Raw genomic sequence first — 24,617 nt, forward strand, 5'->3', positions numbered from 1 at the left:
ATTAGCTAGGCAGCCGTGTTTGCAGAGATGCTGACCAGTACCTGTGAAAAATTAAGTGATACAACTTAAGGCGGAAAAATATAACAAAGACTGAATTCATGATGTTGAAATGTAATGTGTAGTTGTCAGTGGCAACTTTCATATTTTAAGTATGTAAAGTATCTCAAACTAAATTTTATATGATTTTAATTTTATTATATTACCCGATGTTAACTGTTATGATAATATCGAATGAGGCCCTTCGATAACGTTGGATGGCCGAAGTGGCTACGAATACCATCGATAAAATATAAAGTGAATAGTAGGCTTACTAAACTCACGTTCGTTTGACGAAAGTTAGTAATTCGTTTTATGGAAATTGCGCAAGGTTTTACAACAAACTCCCAGAGTCTGTACTCAATTTGCCAGAAAAAGAAATCAAATGTGTCATAAAATATTTTCTTTGTAAAAACAAAAAAGCTTATTATAAAATTGAAAAATTTATAAATGTCATCATTTATAAATCAGTGTTTTTTTTTAGAAAATATCTAACTTGAAATTCATAGCGCTGTCAATTTTGTCTGATTGAACGGAGATTAAGTGCGTAGCGGTTTTTATGTTGATTGCCGCACGCCTAATCCTTGTTGTTAATTAAATATAAGTAAATCAATATTTATTTAAAAGAGCAACACACAGGTTTCTTGTTTATTCTTCTTGTGATGAATCTGCGTTCCGAATAAGCGATAGATTCAAAAATCTTGACTACTCAAAAGTGCTTATATTAAGTTTGTTTGAATAAAGATTATTTCTATTTCACATTAATCTGGAACAGTGGGTTTTGGTTTATGTTAAACTGGTGTTGTAAAGAAAATTGAGATCAGTATCTACAATCATTTATAGTTCCCTAAATGTACAGGGTTCAAAGGGTGCAATAGATTACTTGACCAGTGAGCTGATGGTATTGTTAAGTAAATCATAACTGAAATTCAATGAATTATGTTATATTAAAATAATTCTCGTATCGTATATTAAATAGAGTATCGTCGAAGTAAAATAGTAGTATTGAGGGTATTAGAACCACTTGAATAATATTGACCTGTTATTTTCTATTGGTGAGGTGAAGGCAGGCAGCGATTTTGTTCTAATTTTATGTCACGAGAATATTACTTTCTCTTTATATTTTTTTCTCTATATATGTAGGTAATTAAGTTTTACCTTTTGTAATGTGATATGTTAAATTTATCCGTTAAAATATTCATGATGAGAAATGTCAAGTTCTATTTTGGAGGTATAAAAAAAAATGCAATGTTCATAAGATCGGAAACTTACATTGTGATGGTGATATGTTACAGTCTGACTCATAGAAGTCAATCACCGCCAAATAATTGTTTGTTACTCTAAAAGGTTGTTCATGTTTTTGGGTGATTTGGATTATGTAAATTAATATATGTTATGTTATATTTTGTGCATTCTGAATGCATGCCGAAACTTAGCTCTGTTAGTATTGATTTTAGATTGTAAACCTTGGACAGTATACTAAGATAGTCAATGTTATGAAAGTAATGTGTATCTTTAGTTTATTTAGTTAAGTATTTGTTATATGATCCTGTAGACACTATATCCTTTGATAAGCATGACTACGCTCATCAGTTACCTATGTGTCTGGGCCAGACACTATTGCAGGATGGCCGACTGTTAACTATCGTGTGACACACCATTAATTAAAAATGGTAAAGTCAATAATCATGTAACCTGAAACGGAACGTCAGAGGCCAGAGCCAAAGTAATCTATGTGACATTGACAAGTGGATGACGGACGATTGAACGGAGGCAGCGGGAGTTTTGGAGCGAAAGTGTTGATATTATTATAAAAACAAATAAGAGATAGATAATTGTGAATATTGTAGGCATTGAGGTGTTTCTCTCCCTGACTAACCGGCATTACGCCTAAGTCGTCAGGATACTAGTGATTTTAAAATATGTGACTAGTTTCTTTCTTTTCAGTTTACTTTTGTACGCTGTCAATTATTTTATTTAATATAACATTTACTTTTTTTATAACAACTGTAAAATATTCACATAAATGAAAGTAAGTGAAGTGGATTACACGTAAAGCGATGAGTGAATGAATGAAATCGAAAGTGAGTGAATGGAACGATCAGAAGCGCGCCACTTTCTTTGTCACTAGCACGCTTGCAGCGAGAAAACGCTTATGTAAGTCAAGTGAAGGTCAAGGTAACTGCAAAACTAGTTTAGTGGCTCAGTGAGGTGGTAACGGTCATGTATACAGACGTGAGAACGGTTTTAGTGAAAACTGACTATACGGAAGACAACGGCTGTATGTTATTAGACTCTTTGCATTTCTTTATTATAAATCTGCCTGAAAAAAAATTTAAATGTCATATAAATAAACGCTTCCTTTGTAAAAAATCTTACTATAAAATTGAAGAATTCGTTAACGATAATAATGTTTTTATAGAAAAACTTAAAATCCATAGCACTGACAATATTATCTGATTACACTAATAATGAGTGCGTAGCGATTTCTATGTTGATTATCGCATACCTCTTACTTGTTATACTGTAATTATTATACAAAAAAAACATCTATTTAAAAGAGCAACACACAAGTTTCTTGCTCATTCTTCTTGTGATGAATCTGCGTTCCGAATGAGTGGTAGAATCAAAATATGACTATTCAAAAGTGCTTGTAATGAGTTTATTTGAATAAAGATTATTTCTATCTTTATTTCTTAGGAGAATAAATAAAACTAAAGTGAATATTCCAGAAATAAACTGTATTCAATTAAAATCGATATAAGCATTTCAAGTCTTAGTTTTCGTTCTGGTATTATTGCAGATTAATGGACAAGAAACTCGGTTTTTCAAACAGATGTTGTAAACATTACAAGTTCAAGATTTTGTGTAAATACAATGTAGCAAATATTACAAAATCATTAATGACAAAATGAACGCGTTTTATTTTCGTTCAAATATAGTTTTGATAATCTGACTTCTATATAAAAATGATTCGTAAATTTACATAGATGTATAATAGTTAATAGAAAAATAATTTAAAATAATGGATCACAATAGGGATGTAAAAGTGACAATAGAAACCCTGTAATATAATAATGGACTGTATTAAGACATTTCTTATCGATGACTAGCTGTACACGCGACTTTGTCCGCGTGGAATATAACTTTATTTTTCTAAAATAACAGTAGCCTAAGTTACTCCTTATTATATCAGTTGCCAAAAAAAGGCCCGTCAAAATCGGTTCAGCCATTTCAGAGATTAGCTGGAACAAACAGACAGACAGACAGTCACAAATGTTGTAAAAAATATTGTTTTAGTGTGTGATGTACCGTGTTTATATTGATATGCATGTAGTAAAAAACGGTTATTTCAATATTACAAACAGACACTCAAATTTTATTTATATGCATTGATTAATAAAAAACGGGTTAGAAATTTAAAAAAATAAAGCTATCTTCTTAGTTAGTTACTTAGTTCTTCTATATTCGTTATGTCGTGTATGTACGTACATACGGGTATTATGTACAAATATCATGAAATAATTTATTTATATATATGTTTAAATTACTCACCAAAAAGACTTTTTGAAATTTTAACAATTAAAAGAAATGTTCTCCATGTTCGTGTCGTGTCGTACAAATATAGTGAAATAATTTATTTATATGTTTAAATAAATTATTTCACGATATATGTACATAATACTGGTACGTATCTTGTTACGTTGTATGTTACTGTATCCACACTAAGAAAAATAAATAAAAAATAATCTATATGGTAGTGTTATAAAGAAAATCTTTATTAGAATATAGAATTTAAAATAACAACAAATATATATTTTTTTTATTGTAGCCTCAGGGCAGTGGTATGGTTCTGAATCTAAAGGTCACTCTGAAGTTGGAACGTTTAATCACGATACCGTCCTTATGAGTTGAGGGTAACTGGAGCAGAGATGAAGTGCAAACGACGAGACGGCAGGTGTAGCGGTAGTAATAGCAGTACGGTGTTATTATGCTCACGCGATTGTCCAATGATATATTTGGAGTATTTTGATATGTTCCAAATCCAGAACTAAATTCCCTGGAAATTACCATTAAACAGACCTAAAATATCAGCTGGTTACTTTCCTTCCATAATATCTAATACAGTACATAACGAATACAGCTACCTATTTTAAAACATTTGAGATCTAATACGAATTTCATAATAGAGATTACTCTATGATAGTTTTTTTTTAATTGGGTTATTGCTTTATGTTTTTTTTTTCGTTCAAAGATTATGAACCTACGCATTTCATGTGATACCATTAAAATAAACACCAACTTACAACACAAAAGGTCAATTGAATGGTACAATTAAATGGATGACACAAACAGAACATAGTAATCTGCCGCAAGATCGCCTGCGCACACTTTGGAAGAATAATGCATGACGTAAAGTTAAACTTAACCAAAGTTCAAGGTGCTTTAAAGTGAACCATCACTCGAGCGTGACGCGACGTATCGGTTACTGGAGTGAATGAAATTGTAAGTGGTTTCATTTAACCGTAACACGAAGAATTGTATAATGTTTTTGTTGAGAAACTCTTTTGATATTGATACATTTAAAGTTTTCTTGTATTCTATAATCAAAATTATTAAAACAAAATTATATTATGTCACTTCACTGTCTACCATCTTACCACTAAGTACATTTAATAATAGTTTAAGACATACATAATGTAGAAATAAAACGTTTACAAATTCATTTTCGCCGCGTCTGGCTGTATATCGAGACTAGCTGTTCCCGCGACTTCGTACGCGTGGAATTTAGCTTTATTTTTCCAAAATATAAGATTTTTTTAAAAATAAAAGTAGCCTAAATTACTCCTTATTACATCACGTATAAAACAAAGTCGCTGTCGCTGTCTGTCCCCTATGTATGCTTAAATCTTTAAAACTACGCAACGGATTTGGAAGAGGTTTTTTTAATAGACAGAGTGATTCAAGAGGAAGGTTTATACGTATAGTACATGTACACCCGTCGAAGCCAGCATGGGTAGGTAGTTAAGAATATTTCTATTTCATTATTATTAATTATTATTAGTGTGGCCGCACTGTGGCCTAATTTTGTAAAGTTGGTACACTACACACTGTCTCGGTGCGTGTTTGCGTCGACTCTAGTCTGCAACAGTGGCATGTGAACTCCATTGTTTTACCATTGTTTCTAAATTTACGACATCGCTACATTATTATGTAGTTTCGGGTTAAGAGTAAATATATTATTTTTATGTATTTAACAAATACAATACAATAGATTATGCTATTGTATAGTACTAGCTTTGCCGCGGTTTCACCCACGTTTTATATCAATAAATTTCAAATTCAAAATCATTTATTCATGTAGGACATTTTAGCCGTTTATGAACGTAAAACTTTTACATTATAATTTTAATTTTTTTCTATAGTCCAGTTCGGTATATAGCTCCAATTGAGAAGAACTGGCAAGAAACTCAACTGAATTAGTTTTTTTTAAAGCCAGTTTATTTACAATGTATTTTTATATAGGTGTCTATGTCTAACATTAAATGAAAATCCCGTGCATGAACAACTATTGCCATGCACACTCGTCATTCAAATAATCGTTTAGTGAGTAATAGGCTTTGCTCAATAAATATGATTTAACAGATATTTTGAATTTATTTAAGGGTAATTCCAATATATCCTTTGGTATCTTATTGTAAAATTTTATACCTTTTCCAATAAAGGACCTATTGACTTTTTCTAAACGATATTTGGGGACGGCAAGTATGTTTTTCAAGTCTAGTATTAATATAATGAATATTGCTGTTTTTTGGAAATAAGTCAAGATTTTTATGAACATATAGGATATTTGAATATATAAATTGAGAAGCAACGGTGAGAATATTTGCCTCATTGAATTTCTCTCTTAATAATAAACTATAGCCTATATGTTATGCTGATCCTCATCTCAGCCTGGAAGACGTCCACTGCTGAACAAAGGCATCCCCCAAAGATCTCCTCGACGATCGGTCCTGCGCTGCTCTATCGCTTTCCAGCAATTTTGACCAGATCGTCGGTCCACCTTGCTGGAGGCCTACCCACGCTGCGACTATATTGTTCCAACGTTATTCTGATGCATAAGCTATATTACTGTAAAGTTTCATCAAAATCTGTTCCGTAGTTTTTGCGTGAAAGAGTAACAAACATCCATCTATAGACACACACTTGAATAACACATAGGCTATAATTAAAAAAAAAATGTAAGTTGGTCGAACTCAATGGTGACTGACATATTTATTATATTTGAATAACATTTCAGTACTACATATATAAAAATACATATTAGATATATATTTATAGTAAAAAACGTTGTTTTGTCATATAAATTAAAATCACTATTAAAAAATAGGGGTTGGTGACAGAAGGGTGAAAATTTAGGGTTGTATGTATTTTTTAAATATATTTTTGCCACATTATAGAAAAATAAAAATAAGTGTTAGATAGGGGTGGATAACCCTTATCGTTTAGGGGTATAAAAGATAGATAGTAACTGATTCTCAGGCCTACTAAATATACATATAAAATTTCATAAAAATCGGTCAAGCTCTTTCGGACGAGTATGGTGACTAATATTGTGACGCGAGAATCTAAATATATATAACTTAAAGGTGACCGACATAGTGATCTATCAACGCACAGCCCAAACCACTGGACGGATCGAGCTGAAGTTTCCCACCCCTATGGGATAAATTAACGCGAGCGAAGCCGCGGGCAAAAGCTAGTTATAAACATAAATGCCAAGTAAGTGTGATGCAGAGGAAATTGCGCGGGTAACCTAGTGATATATGAGAATAATCATAATATAATATAATAATCTCAGGACAATTCACACAGCGCCATCTAGACCCGTGTTAAGCTAGCTAAAGCTTGTGTTATGAGTACTAGATAACTGATACGAATACATAGATATTTTTTTCGTAAATACGTACATATTATACATAGAAAACAACCAGATGGATATAAACAATCGTACTCATGAATACAAATGTTTGTGCCGTGCGAGGTATCGAACCCGCGACCATCGGAAGTAAGGCGGTGTGCTAAACCTCTAGACCACCGAGGCCGTTCGAAGAAAAATGGCTAAAAATACATTTAAAGAGCACTTAATTCAAAAGGATCCAACAGTAGTATTTATGAATATATTTTTTTAGATTATGTATACGGAAATCGAATACCCGATCTTCAGAAGGTGAGGCAGTGTGCTAAACCGCTAGTTCACCGAGGTCGAGCATACATATATACATACATAATAACACCACTTATATTATTATATAATCTATCGCTTATCTTTAGATACATATAAATAAAATTGGAGTGTCTGTTTGTAATATTGAAATAACCGTTTTTTACTACACGCATATGAATATAAATACGGTACATACACCAAAATAACATTTTTTACAATTTTTATCTGTCTGTTTCTTCCGGGTAATCTCTGAAATGGCTGGACCGATTTTAACGGGACTTTTATTGACAGGTAGCTGATGTAATAAGGAGTAACTTAGGCTACTTTTATGTTAGAAAAATAAAGTTAAATTCTACGCGGACGAAGTCGCGGAAACAGCTAGTATACATATATAATAACACCAGTTATGTTATTATATAATCTGTCGCTTATAGACCAATAAAAGTTGCCATTGCTAAAAATCAATTAACAATAATTATAAGTATATTTGAGTTTCGAGACGCGCAAGGTCGCAATACTATATTCTATTGTTGAATTGTATTAGAAAAACATTTATTACAAGACTTGCACAAACTCACTATTTTATTTTATTTTGTAATTTAAAAAAAATTACCTTGATACGTTGCTGGTGGCTTGTGTTTGACGACCTCGGTGGTATAGCGGTTTAGCACATTTTACTTCCGATTATCGCGGGTTGTATTCCTCGAACATTACAAACAAATTAAATTGTATTAATGAGTATGATTGTTTGTATTGGTTTGGGTGTTTTCTATGTATATGTTGTTTCAGAATTCTAACAATAGTATGTAATAACGGATCCACGCGAAACAGCAATATAAAGCTAGTAACAGTAAAAACATCACTGTATTACAATACAATTTTGACGGCATCAGTGGTCAAATGGTTAAGCACATCGCTTTACTTCTGATGGTTACGGAAATACAAATTTTTACGGTGCAAGGAATCGAACCAGTTTAAAGCATTTTGCTAAACCACTAGATCACCAAACCCGTCAAATATTGGCAGAACTCAGTGTACCATGAAATAAGTCATTTTTTTAAGGATGATAATGGAATGGTGCACCCGCCTGCGCTAACGGTTTACGCTGGCGGGGCACCAGTGGAGGATGATAAGATAAACATGAAGTCATATCAGTTAGCCCAACGTGAATTCACTGGGAATGTATCACGATGGTTTCCAGGGGTAACCGCGTGGAGGTCGATCTGACATAATACACAGCTGGCAATGGAGTCATTAGTTCACATTACTAATAATCCCCTCCTCTGAGTCATTTATTTGCGTAATCTATCTGTAGATATATCTCCGGTGCACAGAGAAAATTAATTATTATTCATTTATTTCATGCTACTAGGCCCATATTATAAATACCTTATAGACTAACATATATATATGAATCAATATTATAAGATAAATTCAAATTCAAAATATCTTTATTCATGTAGGTCTATTACAGACTCTTATGATATGTCAAATCTACCGTCAGTTCGGAATGGTTTCGAGATGAGAAGAACTGACAAGAAACTCTGCTCGTGTTCTTTTAAAATAAATGTTGTACATGTTTATAATAATACAGTCATTAAAATTCAAATTTGGGAGAATAGAGTGACTACCAGCATATGCTATTGCAAAAAACAAAAAGTCTAATCAGTGTTCGCAACCTGAACAGACCAGTCACAAGCAGCACCCGTTCAGGAGTATGACGGATGAGCCAGCCATAATTGCACTCAACCATATTTGAGGTTATATTGAATTTAGGTTATGTTGTTGTAAAAAGGTTATATTAGTTATATTGAAATTGATTCTGTGGTCACAGTAATGACGACGGCAATCGGCCATAGTTTCGCCGATACACCCCCTTCGGCCAGAGGTCCTCCTTCATGAAAGTGGGCAGCATGTTGGTGAAGACCCGGACACAGCTGGGCACAGTTAATCAAATAGTTAACTTCGTTAATCGTTAATCCACTACAAAAAAAGTTAACTTCGTTAAACGTTTAAATCGTTGCATATCAGAAGAATTAACGCAAGTTAGAGTTAATCCGTTAATATGTGTAAAATTGCATTATTATATCGCTGCGTTAGTGAATTTCTAAAACCAGAGAGGTTGAAGAGTAATCGTCTATCATGGTATGGACATGTAATGCGTAGGAATGAGGATAATATTTTAAGAAAGGTGTTACATATGAATGTGGATGGTTATAAGGGAAGAGGAAGGCCGAAAAAGAGATGGCTGGACTGTGTGAAAGATGATATGGTAAGAAAGGAAGTAAAACGCGATGACTGCGAACAGGGATGAATGGAAGAGAAAAACATATTACGACGACCACAAATAAATGGGATAAGGAAGAAGCAGATGATGATGAGTGGACAATGTTCAGCTCCTTGGTGGTGTTATTATAATCACATTCAGTGACAAAACCTTGCGTTCTTTACTCTCAAGTCTAGACTAAGAATATTTCGTAAGTCATTGTGAATGCCTCGCGTGATCCGTTATTGTTTTTTAATTATAATATAATAATATACACGTAAATCTAGCACTAAATATATATTACAGTATATCTTTTCCTTGCTAAGCTCTGCTGTATTATTATTATACGTTTCCAGGTTCGATTCCTCGATACAAACATTTTTATTAATTTGTATGAGTGTTTGTATTGGTCTGGTTGTTCTCTATGTAGATATCATTACATAGTATAAAACGAAGTCGATGTCGCTGTCTGTCTATACATAGAGACAGACAAATTTAAATCTTTAAAACTACGCGACGGATTTTGATGCGGTTTTTTTAATAGATAGATTGATTCAAGAGGAAGGTTTATATGTATAAGACATGTACACACGTGCGAAGCCGGGTGGGTAGCTAATACTATACATGTAATAAAAAGTATTTCAGTCTTTGTACCAGTTGTTTAGTACCCATAATATATTTTTTTGTTTTATTAGGTTTTTTTATTTATTCATATTTATTTTAAAGTTTTGTTATTTGTAATTGTGAGTGTTGTGTTTCTAACCATCTACTAAATAAATACCATTTTATTTCAAAATACAAGCTTTGTTTATATAGCGCCATCTAGTCCTACTAGATGGCGCTGTGTAAATTGTACTGAATTATTATTTTTATTATTTATTAATAATTTAATCAAATTGAGAGAGATCTGAAAACATTTCAAACCATTTACAACAAGCTTTAGATAGGAGAGGATGTATTGTTGTTATATATGTATATCTAGTATATGTAACCATCACAATATCGCGCATTCAACCGGCCGCCTGCGCCCGTGCGCTCCACACCGGCACCCCCGGGCGCCCCTCCGATCGATCCCCCGTCCAATTCAAACGGGGATCGAAATTCCGACGGCCTGAGCCGAGGTTCGAACCCCTTGTGGTGCCCTTAGACTAAAGTCGTATCCGTCAGGCAGGAGTTGGCCTTCAGCCGCTCCATAAGTCCTTCCGAGGGTTTGGAGTGCCATCTGCACTCGCCCCCTAACGTCCGGTGAAGCTGTAAAGGCCAACTGCGGCCAACAGCATTAGAGTAGTCCGAAAAAAAAAAGAATAGTCCGAAAAAAGATTGTTAGTAATGTGGACTAATAACCCCATTTTGACGGCCTGAGTGGTCTAGTGGACACCGTTTTTCTTCCCATGGTCGTGGGTTCAATTCCTCGCACAGTACAAATATTTGTATTCATGAGTATAATTGTTTGTATCGGTCAGAGTGTTTACTATTTATATTATGTATATATTTACAAAAAAAATATCTAAATCTAAATACATATAACTCAAAGGTGACTGACATAGTGATCTATCAATGCACAGCCTAAACCACTGGACGAATCGGGCTGAAATTTGGCATTCAGGTAGATGTTATGACGTAGGCATCCGCTAAGAAAGGATTTTTATTTATTCTACCCTCAAAGGGATAAAATAGAGGATGAAAGTTTATATGAAACTTTGTCAATTTTAAACCGATCGGACTGAGACTTTGTATGCATAAAGCTACTATGACGTAGGCATCCCCTAAGGAAGGAGGACGGCGAGTGAACCAAGCCACGGGCAAAAGCTAGTATTTACATATATCCGTTGTCTAGTACCCTTAACACAAGCTCTGCTTACATGGTAACTAGATGGCGCTGTGTTAATTGTTCTGGATTATTTTTTCATCATTACTTTACATACATAAAACATCATAACATAACACAAGCTCTGCTTACCGTGGAACTAGATGGCGCTGTGTTAATTGTTCAGGGTTATTTATTCATTACTACTTTAAATACATAAAACATAATAAATATTACAGAAAAACAGCACGAACAATATTCATTAAAGTGATCACACTTTACAAGCAAACAAATTCTAAACAATACCAATGCAAACATACGTACGCACTAAACTTGGTGTTTAAATAATATACAGCATAATAAATTATTTACGTCTGTTTGTTTACAAATACAGTAGGCATTGTATGTTTTTTTACTATACTATTTGATGTATAAAGAATTTGAAACGGTCACGAATTATTACATCTAAATTTATAAAACTAGAAAAGGTCGAACGCATTTTCTGTAGCCCTTGATCTGATTATTAAAATAGTTGTGTTAGATTAAAAAAAATATTTAGTATACCTTTATGACTAACTACCGAGCTGGAGTAGTCAGTGTTTTAATACTCATAGTAATAATATCGCATACTGCCATGACTCGTCATACTGCGCAGATGCAGTAGGATGACACCGCAACATTTGTGAATCTGTGGCGCATTATGTTTGCGCGGGAAATCTAACTACAAAAGGGCTTCTTCTGCAGACATAACGATAAACTGTTGTACTTCTAATTGCTAATTATTTTATACTACATAGGGGCCGTTCAAGTATTACGTAAGCACTATAGGGGGCGGGGGGGTCTTTTCTTTGCTTATTTTGGATGACATGGGGGTGGGGGAGTCTGTATGATGATTACGTCATCGGTCGTAATTTACTTTTTTACACGAATGGCAACCCTCACATTGTCTTTGCTAAAAAAACAATACATTAATTGAGAGATGTTTACGTAAGCATGGGTGAAGGGGGTAAGAGCTTTGCTTACTTTTGCTGACAACGGGGGATGGGGGGTAAATAATTGTGATAAATCTGCTTACGTAATACTTGAACAGCCCCATAACTTTATATGTTTGCAGCTTACTTTTACTTGAATATACTACTTTTATACAACAAAACCTGGTTATAAATACAGCCCCCTATATCATACGCTAACACAGAGGTATATAAAACTATTTAAAACAACATTTATTCAAAAGAGCTACACACAAGTTTCTTGCTCATTCTTCTTGTGATGAGTCTGCGTTCCGATTGAGTGGTAGACTAAAAAATGTGACTATTCATAAGTGCTTATATTAAGTTTATTTGAATACAGATCATTTTTACTATGTTTCTATTGTCATCATGGTGAATGATGTCGACTGTTGACAATACCTCTGACTGTTCATGGTTGTTAGGTGTTACATATGAATATAGATATGAGGGCAGAGGAAGCTGAAAAAGATAGATGGACTGTGTGAAAGATGATATGGCAGGAAAGGGAGAAAATGACGAGATGTCTGCAAAAAGGGATGAATGGAAGAGAAAAATATTACGACCCAAATAAATGGGATAAGGAAGAAGCAGATGATGATGATATCATGGTGAATGCTCATGGTCCATTTCACCTAAGTGCTCAGAACCTAAGTGGTCTCAGACAGTGCAGTTTCAGAGGAGCTTCATCCCGCGTACAACTAGATTGTGGAATAAACTACCTGCCAGGGGAAAGGGGATTGTTGGTAACGTGGACTAATGACCCCATTACTAATAATATACCATGTCACGATGGGGTAACTGATCTGACTTCATGCTCATTCTGTCATCTTCCACTGGTGCACCGCCAGCGTAAACCGTTAGCGCAGGCGGGTGCATCAATCTATTTACATCCACAAAAAAAATAACTACCTGCCGAGGGTTTTTCAAAAAGGGTATATAAAGGTTTCTTGAGGGGTGGTAACGCGCACGTAATACCCTGGTGTTTTAGGCGTCCATAGGCTTTCCAGGTAGGTAAATAGTAGGCTATGGACGCCTTACCATCAGATAGGCCGTATGCTTGTTTGCCACCATAGTGATATAAAATTCAAATTCAAAAATCATTTATTCATGTAGGACTAATTAGGCGCTTATGAACGTCAAATTTTGTACATTATAATTTGAATTTTTTCCCCTACCGTTCGTAAAAGCCTTTTTATTAGCCTTTCAATTCAATATTGTGCGTGCTCATGTTGTAATGACATTATCAGAAAAATGAGCCGATTTACCATTTAAAATCTCAACTTGAATCATTATACAGTCCCTAAGTACTCATTTTATAAAATGACCATCCTCAATACCCATACGGTTATTACGCAACATGTTTTTTATCGGCGACAATAAATCGTAAAAGAGCGCGAAACGCCATCTTGGTTTAATTTTTTAAATGCAAAGACGTGCTCCATGTACAGCCAATATTTACAAGTTGCGTCATCAAAAATTGATATCGTGTTTCATTTTAAACAGCTATTAACAACCATGACATCTGTTGTCATTAATACATTATTTTTTATTTGGTTTTGGATTAAACAGAAGTACGTAAAATCGAAATTAATAAAACATAATTAAAGATAGATATTTTGCTAAAACACTGTTGTCGCTGTTTTTGCGTTACTATCTTATAAATAAAAACAAATATAGGCATTTAATTTTATGTTATTATTCCGACTGTGCCATACTAGGCAGTATGGGCAATGCTCTTCGCCTGTTGTTGGACGAATTTTAAAACAACAACAACCGACTGCGCTATGCTTCGTATTTTTCTATGTACATTGGGAAGACGTGAATGAAGGACCAGTTGTTAGTTGAGACTGCCTGTATTGTGCATTAAGCCTACATTTATTTTATAATAGTGCACAATTACCTACAATAAGCCCATTTTTAAAAAGAAATTATTTAATTTTCTCATGAGTCACCAAAATGTGTTATAATTGTATTTATCCATATTTAGCATATATGTATTGATTTATTCAGTGTGACATTATATATTAGGTTCGGAAAGTAACTTCGTTTTTTCCTAACTTAAGATTTAATTATATTTTTTGTTTACTCAATTTCACACTTAAGCCGTACAATTTGTATATGCTTTGAGAGCTCATATAGCAAGACTTGTGCTCTTATAATATCAGGTACTACATATATTGTTATATGTATATATTTATTTGCATTTCATATATATTATATAATATTTATTAATAACTTTGTGATTGGTTTTTAACATAACTGCCCCACAACGCTTTCTGTATACCTAAAGGTTAGCTGGTAGATAATGCCATACGGAATTAAGCTCGTCTTTGTACATGTTATATTGTGCATTAAAGAATAAATAAATAAATAAATAATTTGAATTATGTAATTTTTTTTGCTATTTGTTAATTTTGTGTTGAGAATCTAAATATATATAACTCAAAGGTGACTGACATAGTGATCTATCAACGCACATCCCAAACCACTAGACGGATCGGGCTGAAAATTGGCATGCAGGTAGATGTTATGACGTAGGCATCCGCTAAGAAAGGATTTTGATTAATTCTATCCCCAAGGGGATAAAATAGGGGATGAAAGTTTGTATGAAATTTTGTCAATTTTAAACCGATCGGGCTGAGATATTGCATGCATATAGCTACTATGACGTAGGCATCCCCTAAGAAAGGATTTTGATAAATTCCTCCCCTAAGGGGATAAATAAACGCGAGCGAAGCCGCGGGCAAAAGCTAGTTATTATTATAAATGTCAATTATTATTGCAAATGTAAATTAAATTATTGACATCGAAAATATATTAAGTGTCAATATTTGTGAATAATAAAATTATGATTACATAAATCTCATCAACCAATATGTGATGTGACGAAAACTGAACTTGCGCGATGCGCGCGCGCAGCATCGAACACCTTATACGGTTATTCACGACATATTTGCGTATTGCATTCGCGCATAAGTTTATTGTCAGCCGTGACATATAGAATATATCCATTAATATATTAAAGAGACAAATGTCTGTCTGTAGCATGCCTTTTGTTGACTAAACGGATGTACGGATTAATGTAATGTGAAGATATCTGGATGGAAGGATGGCTCTTATCTGATAAAAGTGGCTGAAGTGATTGGTAGCATCTAGTGTTGACCCCTTGTCATATTTTTTTGGGTAGACCCCCCAAAACCGAAAAATATGGCAGTATTTTTTGGTAGGTATTCTTACCTGGGGGCCGTTCAAGTATTACGTAAGCACTATAGGGGGGCGGGGGGTCTTTTCTTTGCTTATTTTGGATGACATGGGGGTGGGGGAGTCTGTATGATGATTACGTCATCGGTCGTAATTTAATTTTTTACACGAATGGCAACCCTCACATTGTCTTTGCTAAAAAAACAATACATTAATTGAGAAATGTTTACGTAAGCATGGGGGGAGGGGGTAAGAGCTTTGCTTACTTTTGCTGACAAGGGGGATGGGGGGTAAATAATTGTGATAAATCTGCTTACGTAATACTTGAACAGCCCCCTGGTATTGATTTTTTGTAAATTTCTACTATAGTAAAGTTTAGTGTTAAAAACAATAAGATGACCATTTGTAGACCCTTGCAGTTTGTCATAGACCCCCGGGTGTCGATATAGACCACTTTGGGAATCATTGATCTAATGGAATATACTTTTTTTCACTTAATAACTGATGTTTGTCTGTTTGGCGTAAAAATTACTGAAGGAATTACATTACCTTTACGCTATCTATTATCCCATTTTTAACACGAATAATTTTATGGTAAATTGGCTACACACGCGACTTCGTCTGCCTGGAATTTAACTTTAATTTTCTAAAATAAAGGTAGCCTAAGTTACTCCTTATTACATCAGCTACCTGCCAATAAAAGTCCAGTCAAAATCGGTCCACCCATTTCAGAGATTAGACGGAACAAACAGGCAGACGGACAAAAATTGTAAAAAAATGTTATTTTAGTGTATGTACCCTAAGTTATCAGGGGTATGAAAAATAGATAGTAGCCGATTAAGGGTTGTCCATCCCTAACATAATTTTTTTATTTATTGGGCAATTTTTTTTATTTATATTTTTTTATTGTGTCATAAATAATACATACAACCAAAAAATTTTTTATAGCGTTATTAATTTATATGGCAAAACAACGTTTGCCGGGACAGCTAGTATCATTTTAAAAGTATTTAGATAATGATTAAGACGGCGTGGTTAATTTAATTGACTTATATAAAAGGAGGCAATTCTAGTTTCTAATTTTGAAAAATGAAAATAACCTTCCATTCAAACAACGAATTGTATACTGACCTGGCAGCCCGTCTCCACGTCTGCGTAGTACCCTGCCACTCGTCCATGGCAGGTAAACCGGGTTCTCGGTATCTGCGAAGAAGGGGACCCGGCCTGAAAAAAAAAAATTAGATTAGTAATTTATAGACGGGGGGAGAAGATTGTAAATACTGATAATAATAATAATAATATTGGTCCTTCTCCAAAAAGCTGTAATATTAAACACTTGTAGAATAGTCCGCAAAGTTTTGTCTTACTTAAAAATTATCCATCCTCATCATTCATAATTTATACTGTCATTGTTTGGTGATTTTTACCAGCAATGATACCCCATCAAAGAGAGATATATAATATATATATATAAAAAAATATTAATAGTAATAATAGAACTACAGAAATCCACTATATTGGATACGTGTTCAGTAAACAATATTTAAAAATTCAATTGTGTGTACATGTGACTTGGTGATATAAGCCCGTCCTTGTGATCACTATAAAACAAAATATTTATATTGTGAAACAGTGGAAATAATAATATAATAATAATATCTTATGACAGTTCACAGCGTTAGTAACAAATACATAGGTTAGGCTGTGTACTGGTGCTGGGCCGACTACTAGTGCCAGTACTATTTCCCTGTTCCCAGTTCATAATTTATACATATAAAACATCTAATGTTAACAATAATAATAATAATCTCAGGACAATTAGCACAGCGTCATCTAGACCCAAATTAAGCTAGCTAAAGCTATAACATAAGCTAGGGTAGTAGATAACTGATACAAAGACATACATTTTTTTTAAATACATACATATTATACATAGAAAACACCCAGATCGATACTAACAATAATAATAATAATCTCAGGACAATTAACACAGCGCCATCTAGACCCAAATTAAGCTAGCTAAAGCTTATTTTATGGGTACTAGATAACTGATACAAATACATATATATTTTTTTATACATACACATTATACATAGAGAACACCTAGACCGACACAAACAATGATACGCACGAATACAAATGTTAGTACCGTGCAAGGAATCGAACCCGCGACCATCAGACGTAAAGCGGCGTGCTAAACCGTTCGACCACTAAAGTCGTAAATAATATCGACTTGTCTCCCATCGACGTTCAATGATGGTCGACCTCCACGCGATCCTCCGTGGAAACCACCGCGACGAGGGGAGAAAGAGAATTGTCAGTAACGTGGACTGATGATCTTATTGCTAGCAATGTACCATGTCAGAATGACCTCTACGCGATTCCCCCTGGACACCATCGTGATAAATTCTCTGTGAATTTGTCACGATGTGCTAACCTGACATTATGCTCATCTTATCATCCACTGGTGCCCCGCCAGCGTATACCGTTAGCGCAGGCGGGTGCACCATTCCATTATCATCCATAAAAAACCATTAGCAATATTCCATCATCACCCACAAAAAGAAATCATTAATTTTAGGTGGAAAGGGCATTGTTAGTAATGTGGATTTATATCCCCATTGCTAGCAATGTCAGCTTGACCTCCACGCGGTTCCCCTTAAAAACCATAATGTTAAATTCCTGGTGAATTTGCCACGATGGTCTAACTAACCTGACATTTATTTATTTATCTAAATATATATAACTCAAAGGTGACTGACATAGTGATCTATCAACGCACAGCCCAAACCACTGAACGGATCGGGCTGAAATTTGGCATGCTATGACGGTAGATGTTATGACGTAGGCATCCGCTAAGAAAGGATTTTGATTAATTCTTCCCCCAAGGTGATAAAATAGAGGATGAAAGTTTGTATGAAACTTTGTCAATTTTAAACCGATCGGGCTGAGACTTTGCATGCATAAAGCTACTATGACGTAAGCATCCCCTAAGAAACGATTTTGATAAATTCCACTCCTAAGGGGATAAATTAACGCGAGCGTAGCCGCGGGCAAGAGCTAGTTTATAACCCCCCCCCCCCCCCTCCTATCGATCCCCCGTCCAATTCAAACGGGGATCGAAATTACAAGCCGTATACCGTTAGCTCAGACTGGTACACCATTCGATTTCATCCATTATAAGCAAATCATTAATCTATTTAATGTAATTCCTATCCCCTGACAGCTACAGAAACTAAGCACGTATTAATACAAATACAAACTGAATATAAATTATTTCGGATGTATAAAGATCTATTAATGATCAGCTGGTAATTTGAGACCTTTATGAAATGTCGGTTACGAAATTGCCTATGTAAATAACTGGATACAAGTATGAATACTATTATCTATAGCTTATGACATGCAGTTGCTTAATCCGCTGAAATAAATCTGGTAACAAATGTTTAGCACATTGAAGAATAGAATATAATAGAATAGAAAATCATTTCTTCAAATAAACTTACATTGAAGAACTTTTGAATAGTCATCACATTTATTTTTAATCTACCGCTCATTCGGAATGCTGTCTCATCACTAGAAGAACAAGCAAGAAACTTGTGTGTTGCTCTTTGAAATAATTTATTCTTACTTACAATTTAAGTTTAAGTGTGTGAATACAAACTACCGATTAGCACTAATTCAATGAAATAATGAAATAAAAGAAACATTCAATACACAACAACTGGTTAAACAATTAGTAAGAGGAAATAAGTCATAGTGATTAGAGCAGACCAGTGCACACAAGCAGCACCCGTTCACGAGTATGACGGATGAGCCAGCCATCACTGCGCTCGACCATATTTTAGGGAGCCCAATGATCCGGCCCACCACGCCGCCACAAGTCTGGATATTTTAGTGAGCATGACTACTCAAAACACCAGACCACGTCAAAGCTACTCACAATTGAAGGAATTCAAAGATAATTTTCTTTATTCAGATAACAGAGATCCAATTTATTAGTAACAATCACATATTTATTTATTCTTTTGCACACAAAAATGTATACATGACGAACTTATGCCTGATGGGATTTTCTACCAGTCAACAGTCGCGTTGATCAGAGATAATACGGTGAACTTTTAAAGGTATTAAATAGTTTAATACAGAATATATACGTACAAATATACTTCTAAAATTATATAATTACATACATAAATAAGCGAAATATATAAGCTTAAGAATTATCATACTAATTAAATATAATGTTAAACTATAATAAATATACAATACATATGATTTTATTTACATAACTTAAATGCTGACATCACAGAAGACCGAAGAGCTGGCAGCTACCTCGGACAAAGAATTAGTCTAGCCATTCAAAGAGGGAACGCTGCCAGTATCTTCGGAACCTTGCCTAAAGGAACTCCTTTTAATAATATATTTTAGTTATAATATTATATTTTTAAGGTTTTTAATTTTAGGTTCTTAGTTGTACAATTAAGTGATACATATGATTTCATGACATATATATTCAGACTGTGGTCTGTGTGAATATTGCTATAGGAATTTCGAGTAGTGTTCATGCAAGGATCTCATTAAGGATAAATTGGTTCATTCCAAAGATTAATAGCAGAAGTAGTGAAGGATTGAGATGAGAAGGAGTACACAGCAGGAGATTAAAGATGGATGTTTGTTACTCTTTCACGCAAAAACTACTGAATGGATTTTAATAAAAAACTTTACAATAATATGGGTAACATCAGAATAACACATAGGTTAAATGCGAGCGAAACCGCGGGCACAGCTAGTATGATAATGATAATTACCAATGACGATTTACACAGCGCTATCTAGCTTCAAGCTAAGCAGAGCTTGTGTTATAGGTACTAGACAACTGATATAAACACATATATACTTATCTTGTAAATACATACATAAAAACTACCCAGACCGATACAAACAATCATAGTCGTGAATACAAATGTTTGTAATGTGCGGGGAATCGAACCCTCTGATGATCGCATCTGAAGTAAAGCTCAAACCACTGGACGGATCGGGCTGAAATTTGGCATGCAGGTAGATGTTATAACGTAGGCATCCGTTAAGAAAGGATTTTCATAAATTCTACCCCCAAGGGGATAAAATAAGGGATGAAAGTTTGTATGAGTCTTTGTCAATTTTAAACCGATCAGGCTGAGACTTTGCATGCATAAATCTACTATAACGTAGGCATCCCCTATGAAAGGATTTTGATAATTTCCACCCCTAAGGGGATAAATTAACGCGAGCGAAGCCGCGGGCAAAAGCTAGTAATGTAATAAAATGTGTCCAAAGTAGATAAGATTCTTATCATTTACAAACACATGTATTGCATTATGTTGCAATGGTATTTGATAATAGCATGGGAGTATTCCCATGGTATACAAGATCATGGGTCTTACAATAATTAGTTACTTTACCGCAGTTAAAAATTGCCACAGTCTCTTCGAGTCTCTATAGCTATCTTTATACGACACTTTGAATGAATGACTGGTCATCCAGACCCTCCTGGGGAGGTAAAGGTTTTTTTTATGATAATGGAATGATGGTTATTATTATTATTATTATTATTAAAATATATATATATATATATATATATATATTTATTATAATAATATGGATCTATATATACATATATATCTTACATATAAAATGTTAGTTACCATACTCCGCTGAAACGGCTTGACCGATTTTTATGAAATTTTATATGCATATTCAGTAGGTCTGAGAATCAGCTACTATCTATTTTTCATACCCCTAAGTGATAACGGTTGTGCACCCCTAACATTTTTTTATTTTTCGGGCAAATTTTTGTATTTATATTTTTTTATTGCGTCATTTAAAAATACATACAATTCTAAATTTTCACCCTTCTATCACCAACCCCTAATTTTTTTTTATAGCCTTATTAATTTATATACAGAGAGCTAGTATATATATACATATATATATATTTATATATACTAGCTGTCCCGGCATATACATATATAGAGAGATATCAAGTGTCACGAAATGTATGTTCACGGATTCTAAATATCGTCGCCACTCCCATACAATACCCTATATATAATGTAAGCCTACATATAACCTTCGGATATCTACGTTTTCCGCTGCATTCCTGATAGGTCATAAGATACATATATAATATTGATTTATTTACACTCCTCACTATCGTACCTGCTCCCGTAAAAATCGGTGATTCTCGAAATTGTCGATCACTACGTATACTTAGGGCAAACTACCCAGCTAGGTAGATCCAATTTCGAGAAAGAGGTCAATCGTCGAATCCAACTCGGATGGGCAGCGTTCGGGAAGCTCCGATATATCTTTTCGTCCAAATTTCCGCAGTATCTCAAGACGAAGGTTTACGACCAATGTGCGTTGCCAGTGATGACTTACGGCACAGAGACGTGGTCGCTAACTATGGGCCCCATCAACAATCTCAGAGTCACTCAGAGGGCAATGGAGAGGGCTATGCTCGGAGTTACTCTGCGTGATCGAATCAGAAATGAGGAGATCCGCAGAAGAACCAGAGTAACCGACATAACCCGAAGAATTGCGACTTTGAAGTGGCAATAGGCAGGGCACATATCTAACACTTATTTTTATTTTTTTATAATGTGGCAAAAATATATTTAAAAAATATATACAACCCTAAATTTTCACCCTTCTGTCACCAACCCCTATTTTTTAATAGTGATTTTAATTTATAAAGCAAAACAACATTTCTTACTATAAATATATATCTAATATGTATTTTTATATAGTAATGAAATGTTATTCAAATATAATAAATATGTACGTAATATTTTAGTAACATCCATCATAATCCAAGGCCGACAAGACCAATTGTTGTATACCAGATAAATACAACGTCCCTAATGAACGAAATGACCTGGTTAATGATGATAACATGGTACATTGACCGTACTGATGATGTGATGATTATCGAAACATTATCCGTGGGTTAGAGATCACGACTCTATGTTATGGAGATTTTTGGAATTATCATATTTACTAGCTTACCCGCACAACCTCGTCTGCATCTTACTTGACATTTATCAATAAACTAGTTACTCGCCCCGGCTTCGCACGGGTGTACATGTATTATATATATATAAACCTTCCTCTTGAATCACTCTATCTATTAAAAAAACCGCTTAAAAATCCTCTGTGTGTTGCACTTTTAAATAATTTTATAGTTACTTTACATTTTAAGTTGAAGTATGTGAATACAAACTACCAATTAGCACTAATTCAATTAAATACTCAAATAGAAAAAATATTAAATATACAACCAACTGAGTAAGCGAGTAAATAAGAGTAAATCAGTCGTAGTGATTAGAGCAGACCAGTCCCTACAAGCAGCACTCGTTCACGAGTTTGACGGATGAGCCAGCCATCACTGCGCTCGACCATATTTTAGGGAGCCCAATGATCCGGCCCACCACGCCGCCACAATAGCCTAAACGACCCAATAAAAAAACTACTTTTAAAAATAAATCGATCAGAATTGCTTTCAACAATAGATTTATATATAAATAAGAAAAAAAAAACATTAGAAACATTAAACAAAACCTTGACTGTAATAGAGCTCGTCATGTGTGTCGAAATATGGTTAAAACAAAACGTTTAGGTAATATTCATAACCGTGATGCCAGTTCGTGTCATCTATTATAATTTGTCTATCTCTATACGATTTGTCTGTCAGTGTGTCATATTAGTTGGCCTCTAATGGTCGAAAATGCTCAAATTGATGTCCGTCGTGACGAAGGTTGCTTTACTTGATTACATCAAAAAAGGTGTCTGATTTGACTTTAATTGCAGAATGAGACCTCCTATTAAGTTAGTCATTCTTGGCCGGTGGTCTGCGGATGTGAGTAAATCATAGAACGTCTATTGGTCCTGTTAATATTATTATCGCGAATTTCTTAACAATTAATGGGCCGCGATATAGCGACAGTTTACAATGTAACCAGTCTCTGTCTCGCAGCCTCTTCCTCTTCAACAGTGAGGAATATAATATGAATAGGAAACTGGGAGGTTTTTCCTCACTGTTAAAAACTTCTTTGTAACTCTTCTAAGGCTGTTGGCCGCAGCTGGCAACAACTTCACTGAACAGCAGCAGGCGAGTGCAGATGGCACACCAAACTCACGGAAGGACGTATTGTGCGGCCGAAGGCCAATTCTTCCCTGACGCAGATACGACTGCGGGCACCGAGCACAACCTTTCCTAAGTATTTTTTTTTTTATAACACAGGGGACAAATTAGCATGCGGCTCACCTGATGGTAAGTGATTACCGCCGCCCATGAGCACCCGCAACACCAGGGGAATTGCAAGTACGTTGTCGGCCTTTTAAAAAGGAATAAGCTCTTTTCTTGAAGGTTCAATATCGTATCGGTTCGGAAATAACATTGCTGGAAGGTGATTGCTGGAAGTATACGTAGAAATTATCATTTTATGAATAAATACCCTAAATAAATCTATGATTTTATTAAAATTATGTTTAATGTATATTAACCTTATACAATATAAGTATGCATGCCAATAGTTGCTCATGTACGGGATTTTCATTTAATATTCGACAGAGACATAGACCTACATAAGTACACAGAGTAAATAAACTGTCTTTTAAAATAAAAGAAATTCAGTTGAAACTCTTGTTCTTCTCAATTGAATCTGTATATAAAACTGGACGGCAGGGAAAAAAATATATTACAAAAAATGTAACTGAATAAATTATTTTTGAATTTGAACAAGATAAAAATTGAGAATGATTTTTGATTCGATTTATGTGATCCATAACAAGATAAAAATTGAGATAATTTTTAACCCTCATCACTGAAAGGTTAGGAACCACTGATTTGAGTGAAAACCGCGAAATGTTGCGTGAAGTTTGTGAATTTAACCTTGATCTTTCTAGTTGACAGACGAATGAAATAGCTGTTATGAAAGATTGGTTCTTATTAAAAACTAGCTGACTCGGCAAATGTTATTTTGCCATATAAATTAATATCGCTATTAAAAAATTAGGGTGGATGCC

General features: G+C 34.4%; 1 protein-coding gene across 1 annotated transcript in view; it reads right to left on the bottom strand.

Moving 5' to 3' along the window:
- The window catches only part of LOC131850957 (uncharacterized), a 70,596-nt gene that overhangs the window by 24,254 nt on the left and 21,725 nt on the right, over positions 1 to 24,617 (bottom strand). The window contains exon 3 of the mRNA XM_059201376.1: positions 16,680 to 16,772. Within this exon, the coding sequence (XP_059057359.1) occupies positions 16,680 to 16,772 (93 nt within the window). The remainder of the gene's footprint in view (positions 1 to 16,679; positions 16,773 to 24,617) is intronic.

The sequence above is a fragment of the Achroia grisella genome, unplaced genomic scaffold (assembly GCF_030625045.1).
Source record: "Achroia grisella isolate CSIRO2021 unplaced genomic scaffold, CSIRO_AGI_Agris_v1 utg780, whole genome shotgun sequence".
NCBI classification, from domain to species: domain Eukaryota; kingdom Metazoa; phylum Arthropoda; class Insecta; order Lepidoptera; family Pyralidae; genus Achroia; species Achroia grisella.